This window comes from Ananas comosus, linkage group 12, assembly GCF_001540865.1.
Source record: "Ananas comosus cultivar F153 linkage group 12, ASM154086v1, whole genome shotgun sequence".
Lineage (NCBI taxonomy): Eukaryota > Viridiplantae > Streptophyta > Magnoliopsida > Poales > Bromeliaceae > Ananas > Ananas comosus.
In genome coordinates, this window is record NC_033632.1 from 6,001,866 (window position 1) to 6,025,819 (window position 23,954).

At 36.3% G+C, this 23,954-nt stretch overlaps 1 protein-coding gene across 7 annotated transcripts in view; it reads left to right on the top strand.

Moving 5' to 3' along the window:
* LOC109718540 (probable isoprenylcysteine alpha-carbonyl methylesterase ICMEL1) overlaps positions 1-23,954 on the top strand; it is a 47,656-nt gene that overhangs the window by 1,032 nt on the left and 22,670 nt on the right. For 5 of the 7 annotated variants that reach the window (XM_020244812.1, XM_020244810.1, XM_020244809.1 and 2 more), the window contains exons 2-9: positions 12,228-12,304; positions 12,507-12,576; positions 13,005-13,085; positions 13,192-13,266; positions 13,391-13,492; positions 17,331-17,471; positions 18,796-18,861; positions 18,993-19,136. In XM_020244812.1, the coding sequence (XP_020100401.1) occupies positions 12,228-12,304; positions 12,507-12,576; positions 13,005-13,085; positions 13,192-13,266; positions 13,391-13,492; positions 17,331-17,471; positions 18,796-18,861; positions 18,993-19,136 (756 nt within the window). Of the gene's footprint in view, positions 1-12,227; positions 12,305-12,506; positions 12,577-13,004; positions 13,086-13,191; positions 13,267-13,390; positions 13,493-17,330; positions 17,472-18,795; positions 18,862-18,992; positions 19,137-19,771; positions 19,901-23,954 lie in introns of all 7 variants that reach the window. The other 2 variants (XR_002218471.1, XM_020244814.1) reach the window with 2 other exon arrangements.

Consider the following 23,954-nt stretch of genomic DNA (forward strand, 5'->3'; position numbering starts at 1 on the left):
AATATTTGGAATTTAATATTTGAATTTTTTAAATTCAATTTATAATTTAATATATATTTAAAATATTAAAAATTTAAAATTTAAATTTAGAGCTTAAAATTTAAAAATTTTATATTTTATCTTAATTACACTAAAACTAAATTTTAAAAGTTTACAATTTTTAATTTTAAGTTTCAGTTTCTAAATTTTAAATATTAGATTTTATATGGAATTTTGCTGAATTCTAAATGTTTTTATGTAATTCTAACCTTTCATAATTCTAAATTCTGAAACATTGTTGATGCAATTCCGAATTTTGAATTCTATTCTTTTATATGCATCAAATATCCGGAATTCAGTTAGGTAATTCGAAATTCCATAAAAAAAATATAGGAAAATAAATAGACTTTGCTCAAACTCACTTAGCCAGTTTATTTCTTATTTTCGGGTTTCGGCCAAATCTAAGGATAACTGAGTTGTTGAGAGTAAGGAGTTAGGCAGGATGGTCATTGATAGGCTACACCGCTACCATAGTTCTGAATTTGCTGGAGAGGTGTTTGTGTATGATGCGGAAAAAAGGCTGTTCACATTAGGGTCTCTCCCACAAAACAATTTCAAGAATTCAAAATTTATATTCAGAATTCTAAACTTAGAATCTACAATTCATAATACAAATTCATATAAAATGTTGCTTATGACAATCATATTAAAACAAAAGGAACAATTGCACAAAAGAGGGCCAGATAAAGTCTCGAAAGTTAAGATATGTAGTATCCGAAGCAAACCATATAATTGAAGACAACAACAAATTATATTAGATGGTAAAACAAATTAGGACTATAAAAACTTTATGAGAAGCTATATTTTTCTATCTGAGATACATTGCAAAAGCAAATAAGGCTGTTTTGACAGTAAGCTGAGCAAAAATTAATGCTTCCATGGTTGCATACTTTGTAATAAAAGATCGCCACCGCAAAGTTGGCCCAGGTGTGCTGCAAATAACGATGGATTTTATGAAGTGGACTGTCATACATGGCGAGGGTTACGTCAAATAGGAAGACAAAATTTTAGGGAAGAGACCTCACCATCCTAAATTGAGCACCAAATTATCAAAAAAAAAAAAAAACCTAAAATATCAACGCAAATTAGGTTTAATTTTAGTGAAAATTGGGGATTTGAGGGTCATACGATGGGATTGAGCGATTTGAAGGAGGAGGATGCCGATTGCTGGGGCGAAGAGGTCGAGCTTCGCGGCGGAGCTCGCTATGGCGATCCATAGGAATAACTGGGAGCAAGAAGTGGCAGGAAGAGCATGTAAGAAATCTCAAGTGTAACACACATGCACTAATTTTTAAGAAATTAGAATACGAAAAAGGCAAACCTTAGAAAGTATCAAAACATCAGTAAATAGTAAGCAAGCTTTGTACTCTCTATTATTATTCAAACTATGAGCAAGTGGCGGAGAAAAAAATTCTAACTCATAAAAAAGGAAGGAAAAGAAGATTGCAAAATACTATTGATAAAAAGCTTTGAAAGCAAAGATAGGTAGTGAACAGAAACATATGTTAAATAATAGAAAGTAGATAGATGCAGACAACATTAGTAAGCAAAAATTATAAAAAATACTTGTATCAAATATATAAGAATAACAATAACAATAATAATAATAATAGCCTTTTCATAGAAGGAGAACGTTATTCACTGGTAAGCGACAGTAAGCACAATCCCTACTAAAGCAAAACGTANAGAGATGAAAAGTTCTATACTAAATCAGCATGTGGAAACCAAACCAAACAGTATACATGAATGAGTATAGAAATGAATAAATATAGGCTGCTCAGACTCCCCTAGCCATCGAACATTATTAAATTAGCACCGAAGCCTTCTTGATTAATAGTTTTGACTGAGTTAGAGTCCATATGCATGTCGAAACCATCCTTAGTACAAATGAGAGCAACTGGTTGCCCACGAAGTAGGCCATCCAAAGTTTCCTCATCACCAATCAAAAAGGCTTGGAACCCTATCAATTATCGCAATTATTTCAACCATCTGAGATTCAAGGGGAAGGTCATCATAGCATGGGACAAAAGAAGGGAAAGCAAAGACCCGAAAAATAGAAGGGTCAAATTCTAGTGACACTCAAGTCATCACAGCATGGCTAAAAAAGAGGCATAAGCAAAATATCCGAAAAGCGGAGCAAAGAACCCACAGCCAGCAGGAAAGCGCAAGAGACCTGCAGAAACAAAAAAAAAAAGGACTTGCGGATTCCAGAGCATACCACTGCTAGCTTCCAAAAAAAAGGGCTGAAGGAAAAGTAAGGAGAGAGTTTTACCTGGACAAAATCTCAAAACAATGATGTAAAATAACCAAGTATTCAAAGGATACTGGAGCAAAAAGAAATCAAATGAATGTAAAAGCAAACAAAAACACAGAGTTTCAACAAATCAATGACAGAAATGCGGCTTTGGAAAATCCCAAAAGCGAAAAAAAACATGGAACAAATATTTGCAAAGGACAGAAGAGCGAAAAGGAATAAGGCAAAGGAATAAAGCAATGACAAACATGCAGTTTCCAAAATTCCAAATAGTGAAAAAAGTTAACCGAAATCTTGAAGTTCCTTAGTAAATCAGGCTGTGGAAATGACACCAAAGTGCATACACCGGCTTGAAGTAGCTTCGTCACATTCGGGAGCCATTAAACTTTTGTTGACATGTAATCCTTCTGCGTTTGATTATATGGGTTTCATATGCCTAGCCTAGAGGCTATATCAAGGAAGTGGAGAACAAATATTGTAAATCTTATAAAATTCTTGAACCCAAGTTTTCTCTTTTGGATATTTTGATAGATATTCACCATTGTGCCTCAAAGTTAAGTTCTGAATCAGGAAAACCCAAAGGAGAAAGTATTACACATGTAATTCCTACTTTAGATTTCTCACAAAGATCTTTAAATGGTCCTCCATACATGGCTGAAATTTGTAGAAAGAATTTAACTGTAAAAGGGAAGAAGAAGATACAAACTGAAGTTCTCCAAGACAATTGTAGTAGTTTGATGTAGATTCCACAGCCACAAATCGAACCTGGTGAAATGGGACCTCGGTATGATGTCATTGATATTACAAAAGGCAAAGAAACAGTTAAAACATCTATCAAAAGCGAACTAAACACTAAGCAATACCCGCCATTGGGTGAAGAAAGAGTTCGATAAAAAGCGGATTAAACATTGAGCAATACCCACCATTGTTCCACTACATACCGCAAAATCTTCCTCATCAAAATGCCTATATCAATCTATCAATGGTTCAGATTGGAGATGAAGATTGATGTGCTAACTGCTTTGACAATTGCTTAGAATCCAAACTTCTTTGTGCATGTGCAAAGGTAACCGACAGCGAGTTTGCATATACGAAAGATGGATTGCTCAATAAGCATTTTCTGGATTCATGCATTCTAATGCGCTGCAAATAAATAAATATACTCTGCTCAGACTCCCCTGGCTATCGAACAATATTATATTAGTGCCGAAACCTTCGTGCTTAGTAGTGCTTATTGAGCTGGAACCCATATGCACAACAAAATTATTCCGAGAACAAATGAGAGCAACCGGTTGCCTACGAAGTAGGCCATCCAAAAGTACCCTCACTACCAGGCAAAAAGGATTGGGTCTCTGTCAATTACCGCAACCATTTGATATTTAAAGGGAAAGCCATCATAGAAGAGGTTTTAATGGAGGAATTGAAGCATTAAAAAAAAAGGAACACCAACATCTCTTTCAATAGAGCAGGATAAAACTTTACTTTAAGCAACTTGGCAAACTTTAATGTAGATTTTTGGCATTCTAATTTTGTCTGACTTTGTTTTGATTTTATCATAATGTGATTCTGCCGTCGTCTAGGTTGTAGGAAGATTCAAGAATTGTGATCCCTGACTACAGATTTTAAAAATTTAAATTAAAATAACTACCAGTAAGATCTACAATCCAAAATAAATTACAAATATAGCATTGCTCACTGTAAATGTCGGTAAAAATGTATGGAACTTACCTGAAACATGAGCCATTTCGCGAAGCGCCGTGCGATCGCCTTGGCATTTCGTCGAACAGGGTGCGAGCACTAGGGAGAGGGTATCATTTAAGTCACAGCATACACAGAATAAGTGGGAAATGTGCATCATATATGCTTCTTTCTCTAAAAGCACACATTCGGCATTTCGTCGAACAGGGTGCGAGCGCTAGGGAGAGGTTATCATTTAAGTCACAGCATACACAGAATAATTGGGAAATGTGCATCATATATGCTTCTCTCTAAAAGCACACATCTAAATACCTGACTTGAAGTAACAAATACTGATTTGTAGAACTCCGCTTATTAGAGCAATGCGGAGAACTTTACCCCCTTTTTTGGCTATCAACAACTTCACTGCTCAGTGCTTGGTTTTCGCTTTGTGTTTCGGTTTCTTCATCATCATCACAGTGCAATGCGCATGGTGAGTGCGATAGTCGCTCACGCTTCCCAAAACAGCCCTGTGAAGAAGACACATGTAATGCAGGTTAGTGCCGACACCGTTCTACTGTTGTAATCTTCATTGGGTGATCATCATGATCGTATCTATAAAAAACATCTATAAAGAATGTTTGCCAAATACCCTAATGCAAATCAGGCCATAATTCCGAAATTCAAACTTTTATATGCACCAAGCACTTTACTGTGATTCTGAATCATGCCTTCTAATTTCTGAATTTAGAATTCAGCTAGAGAATTTAGAATTTAGCCAGAGAATTGAGAATTCAAGTAGGCAATCCGGAATTCCACAAAGAATTGAAGGGAAACAAATATTCCTTGCTTAGATTCTCCATGAAATCGAACATCATTAGTTTGGAACCGAAGTCTCATTAGTTAGTAGTGCTAGTTGTATAAGAATTGCAAGCATTTCAGTACAAATAAGAGGGACTGGTTGCCTATAGAATAGGCCATCCAAAGTACCCAATAAGAAACGAAGGAGGGTTGCGCCCCTCTCAATTCCCACAATTATTTGATATTCAAGGAGGAGATCATCATAGCATGGGAATTCAGGATTAAGCTTTGCAATTTGGAATTCTATGAAGAATATAAGGAAAATAAATATCCTTTGTCCAGAGTTCGTTTTCTTAATTCAGAACCCAGATTTCAGAACTTGGAAAGCAAACTCATATGTATTGTTTCATATAAAAAGGAAGCTGCTGCAAAATTAAGAAACCTTTTTCTTTACCTACTCTTACTCTGATAGTGCAATTCAGATTCTACAAACCTGAATTAGGAACACAGGATCCTGCTAGGCAATTGGGAATTCAGATGGGCAATACAGAGAAGGCAGTTCTATGGAATTTCCAGGCAGCAGAATCCAACAAGATAATTTAGAATTCAGCTAGCCAACTTAGATTCCAAATACATGCAGCATATAGTAAGGGTGAAAGATCGGTAGTTCGCATGTTACAAAATCTCAGCAAGATAATTTAGAATTCAGCTAGACCACTTAGATTCCAAATAAATGCAGCATACAGTCAGGGTGAAAGATCGGCACTTCGCATGTTATAAAATCTCGAGTCAGAATTAAACTGCAATGCTTACAGCCAAAAGCAAAGCACGTAAATTCTCAGACGAAAATGGGACAAAAATGATTGACTCGTTAAATTCGAACCTTGCCAACACGAAGCAAATCGATGCGTATGGAAAGCATGCAAGACTTGACAGAGGAGGTATCTATTTACTATGCAATTTTACAAAACTGAGGTAATCGATACCAATGCAATTAATCAAAATCCCACACAAAAATCTTAAGAGGGGAAAAAAGATAGAAAACAAATCCAGTGAGGATAAATTTTTTTTACTAAACAGCTGAAGAAGTCACACAAAACGTTAAAAAAGCTCAACTTGATAATCGGAGATAAAATTGTCCATTAAGGATATAGGAAGCTTAACGAAACAGGAAGGAAATTTGCATAAGTGCTAAATACGGATTGTGCTAAATACGGATTGAGAATATGCATAAGCGTGCTCAACAGGAAGGAAACCTGAAGCTTTTGCAACTAACAAATAATCACAAATAGTGCTAAATACGGATTGTGAATTGTACATTTTTAATTTTTCACGTTTTAAGCCTCGAATTGTTAAACCTGAAAGGTTGCTGATGTAAACCACAATTCAGAATTCGAAATTCAGAATTCGAATTTCTGATCCACAATTTTTCATGTGTAATTCTAACATGTGAGAAGCTAGAGAAATGAATTCTAGAATACTGCTGTCAGAATTCAGTATTCTGAATTCGTACCTTGTGTATGGGGCAAAAATCTTTGTGCGATTCAAACAACGTATCTGAACTCGCTACTGTTATACACAGCAAACAGTTTGATGCAATTCTAAATTCGAAAACCTCAATATTGAATGGAGCATTTAGTTAGATAAGGGAGAATTCAGGTAGACAATTTAGAATTCAAGCAGACAATAAAGAATTCCATCACGATCAGACATATATATGTAATGGAATAACATTTACCACCATCCCCCGTGCCGCACCCCACCTCTCCAATGCCCGCGAAGCGTCCTGCGATCACCTCGGCATTTCGTGGAACAGGGCGCGAGCGCTAGGGAGAGGGCGCGGGGGCCTGCGAGCTCCTCCGATCGAGATCGGGAAGAGGTCGGACAGAGATAAGAGGCGGGATCAGGGAGAGAGAGATCTCCAGGAGCTGCAGATCTAGAATGGGGCGGTGCGCGAGGGGCGCGAGCGGGCGCCGGGCGAGGGTTGCACGCACATGGCAGCGTGGGCGGGCCCGCCCGCACCGCGGATCTGCAGGACCTCCGCGCCCTGTGGGGCAACAGGGAAAGGAGGCGGGGATAGGGGCGCGGGAGGCATAGTGCGACAACTGTCCGCAACTTGGGGGCTTTGCGGGTCCAGAGGGGACATGAATCGGGGGAGAGAAAGAGGGAATCGAAGGCGCGTGAGAGAGAACGGAAGAGACGGGGCGGACGACACGTCGGCCACAGATTGCCAGGTGCGCCCGACCCGCACCTGACCCGCGCTCGTGCCAGCCGCTGCCGCCCGCCCGCTGCGCCCGCCCGCGCTGGGAAACCACCGAAGCCCCCTGCAAAACGCGGGGAGGCTTCAAAGGGGCGCGAGAGAGGAGGGGCGCTGAGGAGGCGACACGTAGGGCACAGGAGAACTCAAGAATTATTATTTCTATATATATATATATATATATATATATATATATATGTATGTAGAGCTACTATGCTATTGGAAGTATAGAGAATCTGATACTTCCATCTTTTTGACCATTGGATCAAAAATTATACGGTTGAGATGATTGCGGTCCCCCCAGGGTTAGAGTAGTATCCCTAAGGTTGAGTGGTCCCCACAGGGTAATAGTATTAATACAAATGTTAGAAATGATTAAAGGGGTTGATGCAAGAGCCAAAAAATCGGAAGCACCAGATCTTCTATGCTTCCAATAGCATAGTAGCTCTACTCTTTCTCTCTCTATATATATATAGAATATAGAACTAGGCTGGAATACTATCACTACACCAAGCTATTGGTGCTATTAATTTTTTAACCCTTGGATTGAGAAATATGTGCTTAGGATGATGTGGGCCCCCTAGGGTTGAGTGAGTGGTTGGTTGAATAGTATAATCTAACGGTTAAAAATAATCAAAGGGCTAAATCTAATGGTGAAAAACTCGATAGCACCAAATCCTTGGTGCTATCGATAGTATCCCAGCCGGACTTTCTCTCTCTCTCTCTCTCTCTATATATATATATATATATAGTTGAGCTAGAATACTATCGTTAGCAAATAGGCTCCGTTGCTACCCATTTGTTTTCGATAATGAAGCATCCAAATCGACGATCGGCACAGTTGAACATGATCTATACCGCTTAAAATATCTAGAAATCAAATTCCAAATCTTTTCGACATCATTGACCTAATAATCAAAAGGTCCCAAAATTTATAATTTTAATGGTCGATATGAGGCGTTTTAATGTTTAATGGTGTAAAGATATTCAAATCAATTGAATTTTGGTCAGAAGATGCTACTTTTAAGGGAACTGTTGACTTGCTAGAATTCGACTGCGGATATTGAATGCCTTCTGTTATTATTCTTGGAACTTCTAATCTTTGTAATAAGTGTACCAATAATTTTTCTATATTATTTTCCTTTCTTTTCTTTTCTTTATTTTTATTTTCTTCTTGCCTTTTGTATCAATTGGCTGTTGTGAAGAGGATGGAGTCGCAGTTCCTTTGTTCTGTCCTTGTCTTTGTTGCCCTGTCTGTAACGCGGCTAATATATCTGCTGGTAATAGTGTTGCAATGTGTTCTTGAACTGTCTCATCCTGCTTGATGAAAGGTGTCTTTGGCTGTTGGTGGCTGTATGATCCTTCTTCTATCTGTCTTGTTTGGATAGGCTCTTGAATAGGTTTTTGTTTGATATCAGGTCGGATTATTTGTGAGGGTAATAATGGTGGGTAAGCTAGAGGTATTATTTGTGTTGTAGTAGGTTGTATTTGTGGTGGAGGTAAATAGGGTAGTGGTTGTGGTGGAGGTAATTGTTGAGGTACTGTTGGTTTATTATGTAATGTCAAAGCAGCTAATTGGGTTTTTAAGGCTTTAATTTGGTTTTGTAGCTTTTGTTTTTCTATCTCAAGACCAAGACATTGGATCTGGCGCCGGCATATCAGATGATAGTGTTATGATGCATAATTTAGATACTATAGGGTAAAAAAAAAAATCCATGCTGTCAAAAAAAGGCAAAATTGGGATCCCTGCTGTGAGAAAACCCTTGTGGCTCACAGACAAAAATTAGGGGAAATTATTAAACTAAAAACTAAAAACCATTTCTCAAAGTACATTCTCCAAATTTCTCCAAGGAAAACGACAAAAGCACTAGTACTTTCTAGAAAGCATCTACAGGACAACATCTGCTTTTGCAAAAGAAAGAGCATATTCCACAAGACATCTACTTTAAAAAAGAAGACAATACAGAAATGACAACTCAGAAGGCTCTCCTTTACACCTAGCATCTCAGAGGCCTTTTTACAACCAGCAACTTCTCAGCACTTCCAAACCCTTCCTTCCACCACTATAAATAGAAAGCTTCTCCACCAACACAAGGCATATAGAGAAATCGAGAGTGAGAACAAGAGAGCCCTTAAGAGCAATAGTTTATGGCTTTTTTTGTTTCTTTCCTTTCTCTGTAAATTTTCCTATATCTTCTTAGTGTACAAAGTTTGAGAGTCTTGTAAACAAGTTCCTCCTCCTTTCGGGCCTTCTCGAAAGGGAAACCTTCTTGTATCTATAATCATGTAAGTCTTTACATTTCTTGTTTAATATAATTCTTGTTGTTCTTCTATCTATTATATTTTCCTTGCATCATGTAGGCCTATTATCTTGAACCGACCCTAGGTTATGCTAGGATTTCTCTTTGAATGAATACTTCATCTTGATCAGCTATAAGACATATACGTTTGGTAGATTTCGTAAGAGCTTGAATATCTATTTAGGTCATCATGCCAACACTAAGGCGCTCGACTGTTAGACGATCTGAAAGCTCTGAAAACCGTATGCTAGGAGGGTCTTGTGCATCATCAGTCTGGCTCAAGTGGTATTCATCTAACCCAAAGTCCATTAGTATAGCCAACCCTAGGAGCAAGCTTTTAGGTCACTTGTAGAAGATGGACCAAACAGTTAGTTGGTTTTACATAACAAGTCATGCTACCAGTTACCAAACATTAGCATATAGATTTCCATAAAGGAAAATGTCGAGCAAGAATAAGTCGAATCTCTTTCTTTTGTTCCATTGCCAAACAAAAAGCCAAAGCCTAGCTTATTCCTTTTATTAAGCTTCCGGTGCTTTCTTGTAGGACACTGGATACTGTTTCCAAGATAATCAATAGAGTTGCAACTTGCAACCAAGGTTTAAAGTGTCGTGGCATGTGGGCATGCCGTTATGTCCCTGGCATGGTACGGCACACCGACACGTGGCACGCTTGCGTGCCGATAGATACGCATGACCTCCTATTGGCACGCTTTGGCACGTACTTATTTCAGTTTTTTGGTTCTAATAAACTCTCATAATGTTATTTTGAAAAATTTAAATAAATAATTATGAATATTTACTATGTATACCTTACTATACTCATCAATTAACATGCATGTAAACTTTTTGTAAGTAAAGTACAACTATACCTGATGTAGAATAGAAATTAAAATACAATAATAAAATTCACGAGTACAATAATTATTTAAATTTACATCTTTATATAGAGATGACTGCTTAATTCCACATAGATCGTCCAGCTTGATCATATGACATATTGTCATTTACAGATACAAGATTTATTTGACAATGTTGATATAAGTATTGCTGGTATTATGAGAAAGTCATATATTCCCGATATTACATCCATATTTTTTGTTCTTTTTTTTAAAAAAAAAAATATCCGATCAAAATTTGTTTAGGAGATTGATTTTTGTTCCCCTGATTCACCGAAAGCTTTGCGGTGTGACAAATTTTGACAAAATATTTTGCGAAAAAAAATGGATGTCTGTGGTGGAAGTGGAGGGCTCATGCCGCGAGACAGAGGAGGGGTCCGAGACCCCCCGTACCGTGGCCCCTTCTTGGGGGCATGGTACGACATGCCCCTGTGCCGTACAGCACGGGCGGCACTTAATTCCTTGTTTGTACCAGGAAAAATATAATGAGATAAAGAATTATAAGAAATAATTAAATTAAAATTCAAAGACATATTTCTATAGATATCATAGAAGGGAGTACCAAGTAGAGATATTACAACCTGTTTTTCCTTACCCCTTATATCTTTTTCCTTTTATAGCGTTTCCTTTCTCTTTATCTTTTCCGTATATTTCCTACTTTCCCTAATCTTTAAAATCCATAAAAAAAAGTGTCTATATTATTCATAAAACTCTTTTTTCTTTATATGTTACCCCAATACCCCCTCTCTCTCTTGTTTATAAACTGTATATATATTTCTCCTTCAACCTACACCCTTTGTCTCTTATTTTCTGTGTTTTCTTCTCTTTTAAACTCTTCTCTTTCTATTTCTGTCTCTTTTTTCCCTCCTCTCTAACATATATATAAAAAAAGGAACCCCTCAAATCTGCTCGCCACTCAATTGCAGCTATAGGCTGTCTTGAAGCCCTCTGACCTTTCCTTATTGACACATTAAGTTTTGGTGATTCCATCCTAATGCCTCATATTACTTTTCAATAAATGGAACTGCAAGCTTCGTTAACATATAACAGTTGATAGCTGAAAGAGCCATTGAGTTTAACAAAAGGTTTAAATATCCAATTTAATTGGCTAGTATAACTTCAATGAGAGTAACCAAAAATCGATGCCCTTATAAATAAGGGGAAAAAGAGAAGTTGAAGGACCTATTTCAAAATGGCCTATAGTATAGGGGGTCTCAAAACAGTTTAATCAAGTCAAAGTTTAGCAAGTTCAGATTAATGTTTTTTAGTGTTTAATCAGCATTATCTTATGAACATCTACTGGTTCCCGCTAGTATTGATCAAAATTTGATCTCTATGGTTGATTCGGACAACATTTGTCGTAGCGACAGCGGCCTGCTGCGAAGGGTTGGTTGTCCAATAGTGAAAAATAATTGCTTAGTTGCAAGCAAGGATTTAAGTGCCCATTGGCACGGCCCGTATCTACTGTGTCATATCGTGCCAACAAAATATCGGCACGATACAGCCCCCGTGCCGATGGCACATCTCAAAACCCTCTATTCTTTAAATTAGTTAGTAATTTTCTCAATAAAGTTCAAAATATTTGATAAAAATACATATAAACAGTTAGAATATTTTTTTGGTAAAGAAAATAAATATTTCATACTATTATGTGTTGGCACACATGAATTTTTTGTGACCGGCACGCATCGGCACGGCCCGGTACGCACCGTGCCGGCAAGTTTCCGGCACAACCACGTGCCATGGCACTTAAAATCCTTGATAGCAACCACTTTTCCAAACTTTGCTGCAGGTGCCGTGTGATAAAAGATGTTTACATTTGCAATTTTGTCCCTAAAAGTGCATTTCTTTTGCTTACTGATATTCAAGAAAGCCTTTTAGGCTCATGCCTTGCTTTTTGAGACTATTGATATAGTATCTGGCTTGTGCCTCTGGTTTTTAGATACTGTATCTCAGTATAAGTTATATAAGCTTTACTTCTCTAATATTTGTATTCTGTTCAGTATAGGCTATAGGTGGATCACAAAGTTTCTCGCCCTTTGCTGTTATGCCATGCTACTTATGCCAGGTTTCGTCCAAAGTGAGTAATGGGAATTTTTGAAAGTTTACTGAACATTACAGTGATTCTAGTACGGATAACTTTTCAACATCTTGAGCAAATTTTGAAATTATCTTCTTGTTTGATTGTTTGAGGATAAAAATAATTAAATATCATCCGTACATTTGAGCTATCACATAGTAAAATTTCCCACACCCAATCTAATCTGGTTGCTTTATTCCAGTTGGATATTATTACTTCTTCTCACGACAAGTCCGTAGGAGTATAGTTTATGGAGAACAGCCAAGGAACAGGTGAATATTTCTTATCAAAGATTGCGTTTGCTCTACCTAATGCTTAGATCTCATTCATGTAATGCAATTATTATTCTGCAATTGTTTGTAGTAATAGACAAACAGCATAATGTGCCAATCATTTGCTTTCGAACCTGTTTAGTCCAGCTAGAGCTTTTATAGAAGTGTTTTCCAATTAAAATTATTTGAATGAGCAACTAGCATCTTTCAAGAAAAATCTTCTCAACAGCTTGTCACTATAGTAGAAGTAGAAGATCCAATTTGAAGCTGCTATTCCTGAAAGCTTAAAAGCTTAATTTACCTCGCACTTTTTTTTTCTCTGGAGGCTTTTGCTATACGAATAGGTGTTCTAGAAGCTATACCATACAAGCACTATGCTGAGCGGCATCAAGGCATACTTAATTGAATAGGCAGATATGTTTCTGCAGGTTGGATTTGTATTTACCTACCAATATGAATGGTCTACAACCTGTTGTGGCATTTGTGACTGGTGGAGCATGGATCATAGGGTTAGTAGCTCCAATTTTGGCATTCTTCTCTTTTGGAATTTGTACAGAATTAATGTTTGTTTACCTGTTGAAATTTGGCTTACCTGCTGAAATTTGCTCTTTTTAGCTATAAAGCTTGGGGTGCTCTTTTAGGCAGACGATTGGCAGAGAGAGGCGTGATAGTTGCATGCATAGATTACAGGTATCTATTTAAGGGCCTAATACGACAGTACAATGTTTATGTCTTTAATTGTGGAAATACACAGCTAGGCCTATTTGGTTTCTATTAAATATGTAACATTTTAATTGTGGAGATCTTTCTGCAGAAATTTTCCTCAAGGGACAATTAGTGACATGGTAGAAGATGCTTCCCAGGGAATCTCATTTGTGTGCAACAACATTACTAGTTATGGAGGTGATGCTAACAGGTACATACTAGCAGTTCATGATGCAAATTTCTATTCTGTATCACTGAGACAGTAACTTTCCCTTTATACTTCGGGGACTGCCGTGCCTAACTTTTTATCTCCTTTGGTGGAAACTGAACATTTATACTTAATAGATTCGTTGATTGAAACATGATTTATAAGACCTTTGTACTAATTTTGCCCTGTGAGGACTGGTGTTCTTAGGCAAGCGGCACATGTCCAGGCTAGTAGGGTATGCATGCTGTGAAGTAAATCAGGCCAATCTTGATGCAACTTTCATTGCTCATTAGTGTCATTAGTCATATATACAAAGGCATGTGTGATTTTGTTGATTATTTTATTTTGCAGTATAGAATGAAAGCTTATATGATGTATCTACCATCATTGCCATCGTCAGTTCGTCATTCAAGCAATTCCCAATAATATGGGACTGTTGCACAGGCATAGTTGCACGGATACGAGATATAGATATGATTATGATATGACACGGATACGGCGATATGACAAATTATGAAAGTCTTAGGATATGATATGTAGGGTATATGGTAATAAAAAGTTATTTTTAATGCAAATATTATTATTATATATGATAATATACATTTAGAAAGGTTAATAAACTTTGAATGATTACTCAATGACTTAATGTAAAGCAATAAACTGACTAACTTGTGTAAAGATATAAACATAGTTGACTTTTGTTCATCAAGTAAAATTGACCAGACCAGTTATAATCATTAGTTTATGTCAACCATGAAATAATGGTGCAGGTGTCATCCGACTACAATATAACTCGATCCTCTATCTGGCAAGTATTCAAGGTCTGTTTGGTTCACATTATCTTGCCAGAATTACAGGGAATCCTGTAGGAATTTTTCTGATTGCTGAGTTTGATTCATTTTGCATGTAATTTGGTTTGTAATACAACATTAATAACAGCGCAAGATAACCCAAAAAGTATTACTAGAGAGGGGGGTGAATATCTTGCATTACTAATTGCGGGTTATCGTGCAACGTAAGAAAAATTCCAAAGTTATGCCTCCCTATCATTAATTGCTTCAAATTTAAATTTAAAATAAATTCAAAATTTCTCATTTAATAGACATAGTTAAGTTTGAATTTAAAATTTACATTTTCTAAATTTAACTTTGAAGTTGAATTTTGAATTCTAATATGAATTTGAATTTGAACTTTGAATTGAAAAATCTGAATTTGAACTTAAAATTCAAATTTAAAATCTGAATTTAAATGTAAAATTGAATTCAATTTCTGAATTTGAATTTGGAATTCGGGTTCAAAAACAAAATTTGAAATTTGAAATTTAAACTCAAAATCATGATTTGGATTTAAAATTTGAACCAATATTTATATTTAAATTTAAATCTGAATTTAATTTTAAATGTAAATTCAAATTTTACATTCAATTTTCAAATGAATATGCATATGAGGGTACTCTTGCAATCATGCACGCTTTCCTATTAGGATGACTGAAATATATAAGATGAACCAAACAGAGTAATCTTTTATATGCGGCAATCGGACATTGCATTACTACACCAAACCAAACGCTGCAATACAATTAGTAGTAATCTGCTTCAGAGATGTCATATTAATAATTATGTTGAAATAACCCGCAATGTTGCATAGCGCGAACCTAACTGGCCCTTTAGCATATGCGTATCCCTCAAGTATCCGTCAAATATTCGGTAATTTTCTGAATTTTAAAAAATGTCGGATACTCTAAAAGTATCCGGTACATACTTGGCGGGTATCAGGTAAGTATCGGTATATCCAGTACGATACGATAGGTAAAATGAAGTATTTGTCCATTATAGATATGAGTAGGCAAGGGACTAATATTAAAGTGAAAAGGCTCCATCTTTTTTTGTGAGAAAACCATCCGTAAAGGATGGGACGTTTGGCAGAGCCTTACATACAGGTCGACGTATAAACTCAAGGATAGGGTCAAAGTTAGCAGAATATAGCAGTGTTTATGACTAGTCATCAACTTGACATTAATCCTTGAGTAGTGATTTCTAAGTCTTTGTTTTCAAATATTTTGAGATGTTGACTACATATTTGCCTGTATGTTGCAGTATTTCGATGCCTTTTAGAATATTTCTGATTGTCGTCAAATAGGTGTCGTAGAAGAATCATTTTTTTTTCCTTTTAAGCCTTTAGAAATCAACCATCAGGGGTTTTTCTTTTTATGCATTTTAGCAGTTGCTAACAAGTGTTCATATGAACTACAAGACAAATTTTGGGTTTACATATTGCATAGATAACTTCTAGGCTTCCTTTAAATGTTATATTGATGAGAGAAATTGAGCATGTTGCCAAAGGAACTGAAAGAGAATATTAATAATAAGTGTTATAAAAGGATGAAAAAAAATGAAAGAAGAATTTAACGGAGAGAAAATTCCAGACCATTATGAAACAAATTTAATAGTTCGTTTGGTATAGCCATTAATCCGTATCAATTTGGTTAACGCATTCTCTGTCCAGTAGAAAGTGAAGAACCCTCTCATATAGTAATTAATTAATTCCAAACTACGCTAACCCTAGGGTGGCAATTTGTGCTGCCATTTTATGTTGTTGTGTCAAAGGTAAGGTGTAGCATATTTGGGCTGGGCTGACACAACTAATTGATAATATCAAAAAATTAAATCCAAGAATAACATGACACGACACATGTGACATGTTCAATAATGGCTTGTGTTCGGATGTCAAGAATTGAACTCGTTTAATGCAGTCTAAACTAGATGAAACAAAACTAACCTCACCCCCTTACCACAACCCATTTGACCTATTAATCTATTATGAATTATAAGAAGCACGCGTTTTATTTGCATTAATTCATTTAATTGTGTCCATCTTTGTGGTGGAATCGTATTTGTAATAACCTGACCCGCTTATTAATTGTATCACAAGTGTTGACACATTTTCAATCCCGAAATGACTTATGACAAACCTGTACCTGCTTTATCTCTTGTTTGGTTCTAGTCGTATGCAATTGTTGTGTTCAAAATTGTCTCTAGCAGTTTGCAGTATTTTAATCTAGACGGTCGGTCAAGTTAGAGAACTTTTATGATGACTAAATACCATGAACATGAAATTCCAGCTAGGTTTGGAATCATAGTGATCTCTGTTAGTCTGTAGGAACCAATTTTGAATCTCAAAAGATATCCTAAGATATATTCGAAGATTCTACAGAAAATCTACAACATATGGAGTTCTTTACAAATTCCATTTTTCTCAAAATATTCTATAGCAAACTTATGTAAGGATTGCTGACACGTACCATTATTAAAAGAAAGTTGATTTAAAGGGAAGTACTGTTACTATGAAGAAGTAAAATATTCGAAATGGGAAATGTATTTTCATATCAGATATCTTTTTTTTAAAAAAAGTTTTATAGGGACATTTTGAATGTTTTAAAGGACCCAAATAATTGTCGTCTGGTTTTCTTGTGGTTGTTGTCTTCTTGAATTTGAAATCAGGTGGACTACACAATCTTGCATGGTGTTCTGTAATCTGGCATTGTGTCCGTAATCTGACATTTTGTGTTCATCTGGTCATTCTCTAGCTTTATAATAATTTATTATTATCATTTCTTTTCAACTTGCAGTTGAACTGATCGTCCTATTGCATATGTGGTTTGCGATTTGTTCTATCGTTTAGTCTGTAGGAGATGGCTTACACACTTTCTCTAAACAAACTTGCATGAGGAACTTCTTTTATTTGTATATCGGTTTTACTTATGCTGTCAATTAAAACAAGGAACATTCTTTGTGTTGTTGTTCTCTGTTAATGTCAACTTATGCCATGTTCTTTTCAACAGGATCTACCTCGTTGGGCAATCTGCTGGTGCACATATTGCTGCTTGTGCTCTTCTGAACCAAGCAATTAAAGAATGTGGAGAAGGAGAGAGTTCTTCTTGGAGTGTCTCTCAGATAAAAGCATACTTTGGTATATCTGGCGGGTAAATATTTGGTTATCTCAGCTGCCTATCAGTTTGTTGAACTTATCAATGTAAAGCTGACATTTCATAGTAGCTTCCTACCAAAAAGTAGATTCTTCTAGAAACCAGGCATTCAGCAAGCAACAATTTTGGAGCTTTTGCTGGGATGGGCATCTGAAATAATCTTTTCGGCCCTTAAAATTATGGTGCTTCCATTTGGAGCTTCCACTTATGCTGCATTGAGAAGCCATTGCAGAGAAATTAATTTTTTTTTAAAAAGACAAAAGTGGTTAGTGATTCTTCAAACAACTCCGTTCCAATTGTTATTGTGCACAAGTTTCTAGGCAGGCAAAACTGGCCCAGAGCACCCTGCTACAGCCTGAAAATTGTGCTTAATAATCAAGGACAAGCTAGGATTGGGATATATTATGATTTGTTTAAGGCTAATTTACTGCATTTTAGTGTTCAAATATATTTTGGTCAGTCTAGTAATATTATTTGTTTTGGGCATCTCTGAATTAGATTCTAGTTTGGGTCCATAAGTAAAGAGTTTGCACTCTATTTGTCAAGTTAGAGAGTTGTTTTCCGATCCTTATTGTCAGCTGTCTGTGTGTACGTTTCCTTTATTAGATAAGTTTCAGCAGAACTCAAATTCCTGCTAAATTTGGGAATCTACTTAAAAAAGTAGGGATTTATTGCTGTCTGGAATTTGTCCTGGAGTCCAATTTGGTCTAAATTATAGGCTGGTTTAAATTTGTATCATTTCAGTTGAGATCTTTCATGTTAATGAAATTAATCAACTGAATTACAGGCCAATTCTGGGATCATGTGGGAAGCAATGAGGTCCTTTCAATTTATTCCTTCTTTCATCATGCCTTTTGTGTTCTCTCTCAGAAACCTTTTTAATTTCCTTTCTTCTCTGTCTATTTCACTAGTCTTGTCTAGAAACAAGGAACTCCAGTAAAAAGGAAATCACAGAATTCTCATTTTTGCTGCAGTTAAAGTTCTTTTCTGCTGCAGTTTTTTGAGTAAAAACAGAAAACTAAACATATCCCAATGTAAGCAACTTGTACAATGATTTTTTTTTTCTTTTTATTTTGTACCCTGCATTTCTCAATCCTCATTATAATTAATCAAGATTAATTTTCAATTTGTTCTCTAAATGCAGTTAATCAAATCTGACCTTTATGTTAAATTATTTTATCTACAATACAGCAATAACTTTTGGTCATGGTACGTTTCTCTTGTTAGAATAGTTGCTTTGACTCTATTGTATGTATCTACTCTCAAGCTAAAGAGAATATATCGTAAATCTCTAAGCTCATCTCCCATGTGTTTATAACAGGTACAATATTGTAAACTTGGTTGATCACTTTCATGCACGAGGTTTGTACCGCTCCATTTTTCTCAGGTAATTTATTCATAACCTGTTTCCAGTCTTTGTATTCATATTTTTGTCTTATATACTTATGGAAGATGCCTTTTACTTTTCAACCGTTTCTACAGCACTGTAGTAATAGTTTGGTTCCTACTTTTTCACAGCATAATGGAAGGAGAGCAATCATTGCGGCGTTTTTCTCCTGAAGTAGTTGTGCGGGACCCAAGTGCCAGGCATGCAGTTTCTCTATTGCCACACATTGTCCTTTTCCATGGTACAAGTGACTGCTCTATACCTTCAAGTGCCAGGTTCGTTTGTTTGGGCAAGCAAAGCAAATGAAGTAAAGAAACTTACATTTGAACACTAACACTAGATACGACTCACCTCAACTTGGGAAGATGTTTCTCAATAGGGAGTTTTCTTATGAGATGACATCCTTATGAACTAATCTGGAACTTCATCTCATAAATGATAAAATAAAAATGAGTGCTAATAACTTGGATAAGGTTTGATCTCTAATTTAACCTCATTTCAATTGCTTCATAGCGAAACTAAGTAAATGATAATTTATACTTAAAAGTTACATAGTTAAACCTGATGCTTGGTCTCTTTTGAGTTTTTACATTTTTTCTTATAATGTACACAGCTGAGGAATCTTCTCATGTTCTATTTGTACATTTTGTGGATGGACTTGTTTTTTATCTGCCTTGATTTGTTAGTATGGATTTGTAACATTTCTTTCAAAATTCATGGAATTGCTTTTAAAGCTTTATAACTCCATTATTCATGTATTTAGTTGGTTAAGTTTGATTATGCTAAGGTATTAGCTAGGAGAAAAGTTATAGATGTGCTCCTTAAAAGCTCACATTTTCTTTACGTGAAATGCAACGATGTATTACTTCTACATAAGAATATGCATCTAACGAAAATTAAAATCGTATAGTGAACTAGAAGTCATGTGTATGATGAACACCGGTGATTGAAAAGGTGCAAGGCGCAAAAAGGCGCAAAGGCCTTCTGGAGCCTAGGCGCGAGGGCGCGGGGTGCACCGCGAGGCGCGTGCCTCAAGAAGGTGAGGGACACATCTAATGAAAATAAAACACTCTTAACAAGTCTAATTTAAATGGATATTTTATTATTTTATGTTAAAAAGTTTCAAAATAGTCATACAAAAACAAAATAACCATAAAAAGGGAAAGAAATCATATATATAAATGTTCTCAAACTAAAAAGAAAAAAATTATATTTCAACTTTCAACTTAAAAGTGTTTGCTGCTTCTTGCTTCTTGTTTCTTGCTTTGTACTGCTGTTGCTTATTGCCATTAGGGGGTGGAAGAGAGAACGACCAAGAGAAAAGGGGAAGAAAGCGTTCAAATTAGGAATTTTTTTCCATTCCTAAACATTTTAAAATATATTGAAAAATCCCAAAACCCGAAAACCCAAACCCTAGACACATTAAATGTAAATATCACGAGGCGCATCTGAGGCACGCGCTTCACTCCTTGAGGCGCTAAGGCCCGCGCCTGAGGTGCGCCTTTTCAAACACTGGTATACACACGGATGCACATAGATATTTCATAGCCAAAATTTCCCTTGGGAGAGAATATGTTGGATATTTTAATTTCTTCAAGTTGGTGCTGCTATGATTATTATTTTATTTTATTTTTTATGTGCATGATTTTTGTCACTATTTTCTCCTATTTGCTGTTTTACTAATCTACTCTTTCAAAGTACTACGCAAGAACCATAAAGCTAATGTGTACAATAGTAATCTAGATTTGGATGTTGCTAATAATGTTTATATCAAGGAAAAGTAAATGCAACATCATGTTTTGTTGCTTGCTAGAATATAACATCTTCTAAATTTGATATTTAAGGCCTACTTGATGTGACGCTGGGCTTCCGAGATGGTCACCCATTTTAAAACTACTTGAAGAAGAGAATTCAAATTCTTTTTACTCATTCAATAATGAATTACCAAAGATATATATACATAAATGTTTCTATAATAAAATATTTAATAAGGAAAGATCTCTAACACCCCGTTTGGAATGGGTACAAGAGGGGGGATAACCCCGTTATCCCCCCTCTTGTACCCAAACACAATTTGGGGGGGCGGGGGGTGGAACAAGGGGTGGAACACTTGTTCCACCCCTCCCGGGTAGAGAGAGAGAGAGAGAGAGAGAGAGAGAGCGAGAGAGAGATTTTTAATTTAAATTTAATTTTAATTTTAATTTCTAAAATTTATAATTTAGTTTTTTAAAATTTAAATTTATAATTTTAAATTATAAATTTTAATGTTTAAATTATAAATTTGATATTTGTAATTTTTAAATTTTAAATTTAATTTTTTAGATTTTAAATTTAAAATTTTATATTTTATATCTTTCAAATTTAAATTTGATCTTAAATTTAAAATTTGATATTTAAAATTTAAATTTTGAAAATTATAAGTTTTAATTTTAATTTCAAATTTTAAAATTTAAAAGTTAAAATTTTTAATTTAAAATTATTAGTTTAAAATGTTAAATTCAATTATGGAGGTAAAATTATTATTTTCTATCTATAACTACCAACTATTCCATCTTATACTCAGATTTTCATCCAAACACAATTTTTCTAGTTTCAGCTTATACTCACATTTTCATCCAAACAAAAAAAAATACCCTTGTTCCTACGAAAATCCATTCTTGTACCTATCCCCGGTATAACTAGTTCTTGCTTATACCCGAACCAAACAAAGCCTAAGAAAAGATGCCTAAAACTATGCTAGCTAAATAGGAACATAATATATACAATTTTGACTTTCCATAACACTCCCCCTAAAGTTGGAGCATAGATATTAATCATGCCCAACTTGTTACAAATATAGTCAACCCGAGCTCCATTCAAAGCTTTTGTGAAGATATCCCCCAATTGGTCTCCAGTCTTGATATACCCTGGTGAAATAATCTTCTGTTGTATCTTTTCATGAATAAAGTGACAATCAATCTCAATATATTTAGTTTGCTCATGAAATATAGGATTAGAGGCAATATGGAGAGCAGCTTGATTATCACACCATAATTTAATGGCTTATGGATTCTTAAGACCAACCTCATCCAATAATTGTTGTATCCACATTAATTCACACACAGATTGTGCCATAGCCCTGTATTCCGATTCAGCACTAGAACGGGAGACAACACTCTGCTTCTTACTTCTCCACGACACCAAGTTACCTCCAACAAAAACACAACATCCTGTAGTCGATCTCCTATCAACCTTTGAACCCGCCCAATCTGCATTTGAAAAGCATTCAATATTTGAATGTCCATGGTTCTTGTACAAGATACCATGCCCTGGAGCTCCCTTCAGATAACACAAAATTTGTCCCAAAGCTTCCTAATGAGTAACAGTCGGAGAAGACATAAACTGACTTAACACACTGACGGAGTATGCAATATCTGGCCGAGTCACTGTAAGATAGTTCAATTTGCCAACTAATCTCCTATACCTCTCTGGATCTTCAAACCATCATCATTAGCTATAAGTTGGAGATTAGGAGCCATTGGTGCACTGCAAGGTTTAGCTCCTAATTTTCCTGTTTCTGCTAATAAGTCAAGCACATATTTTCTTTGAGATAAGAAGATGCCTCTTTTGCATCTTGTAACTTCAATACCCAAAAAATACTTCAACATCCCCAAGTCTTTTGGCTGAAACTGGGTTTGAAGAAAAAGCTTGAGAGATGAGATTCCTGCAGTATCATTTCCAGTGATGACAATATCATCCACATACACTACTAATAGAATTATACCAGTCTCAGAATATCTATAAAACACAGAATGATCACACTTATTCTTCTTCATGCCAAACTCCCGAACTACTTCACTGAATCTGCCAAACCAAGCTTGAGGACTTTGCTTCAAGCCATATTAAGATTTCCGAAGTCTACAAACTCGACCCAACTCCCTTTGAGCAACAAAACCAAGTGGTTGCTCCATATATACCTCTTCTTGAAGATCACTATGGAGAAAAGTATTTTTAATGTCCAGCTGGTGTAAAACCCAAAGAGAGGTGGCCGCCAACGAAATAAATAAGAGAATAGAAGCAAGTTTAGCCACAGGAGAAAAAGTGTCGGACTAATCAACCCCATAAGTCTGAGCATAGCCTTTGGCAACAAGGCGGGCTTTTAGGCGAGCTACAGAACCATCTTGATTCACTTTCACAGTAAATACCCATTTGCAACCAATAGCTCGCTTATCGGTAGGTAAGGGTACTAGTTCCCAAGTACCATTACCGTCTAAAGCCATCATTTCCTCTTCCATTGCAGCACGCCAGCCAAGATGAGACAAAGCTTCCACAACAGATTTAGGAACAAACACTGACTCCAGAGAGGTAATGAAACAACGAGAAGAGGATGACAAACAGTCATAAGAAACAAACGATGAAATAAGGTAAGTACACGTACGTTTGCCTTTGCAAAGAGCAATGGGAAGATCAGAGTCAGAAGCAAGGTTGGTGATAGTAGTGACTGGATCTTCCGACGAAGAAGCTGGTGGAGGATCTGAGTCAGGAGTCGCCAATGTCACGCCCCGCCCCGAAACCACTACCAATTTGGCACGGTTCGGCCGCGGCGACGGACCGCCGAACGGACAGCACCTCCCCTGCCCGCCCAAGGCTCAACAACAGGAATGTGTACAAGAATTTACCGAGGACTTTAAATTCTAAACACACACCTTCAACAAGGGCACAAACAGTGCCAACAACAAGAAGAGCGAGTAATCCACAAGATAAACAAGTGAAATAAAGAGAGTACTTTACTAACTATTACAATAGTTCCAACATTCTCATTTACATTATTTTCCAAAATGAATACATTCGATCCTCAAAATACATAGCTCTCCAACCTCACCTACATGAATACTCTCTCAATACATAGGTGTGCTAATGCAAAAGGAAAGCTACTATACTACCACGGTCTCACTGGTCGGGCGTGATGCCCTTGCCGCGGTCCTCCCTCGGCAACCCTGAACCTACCACTGGAAATCGAGTGGGGTGAGAACTATCTTCCATAGTTCCCAGTGGGCTCGGCCGCCGACTCTGCCGATCTCCCCACTAGGTCCAAGTGGGCACAAGTAACAACA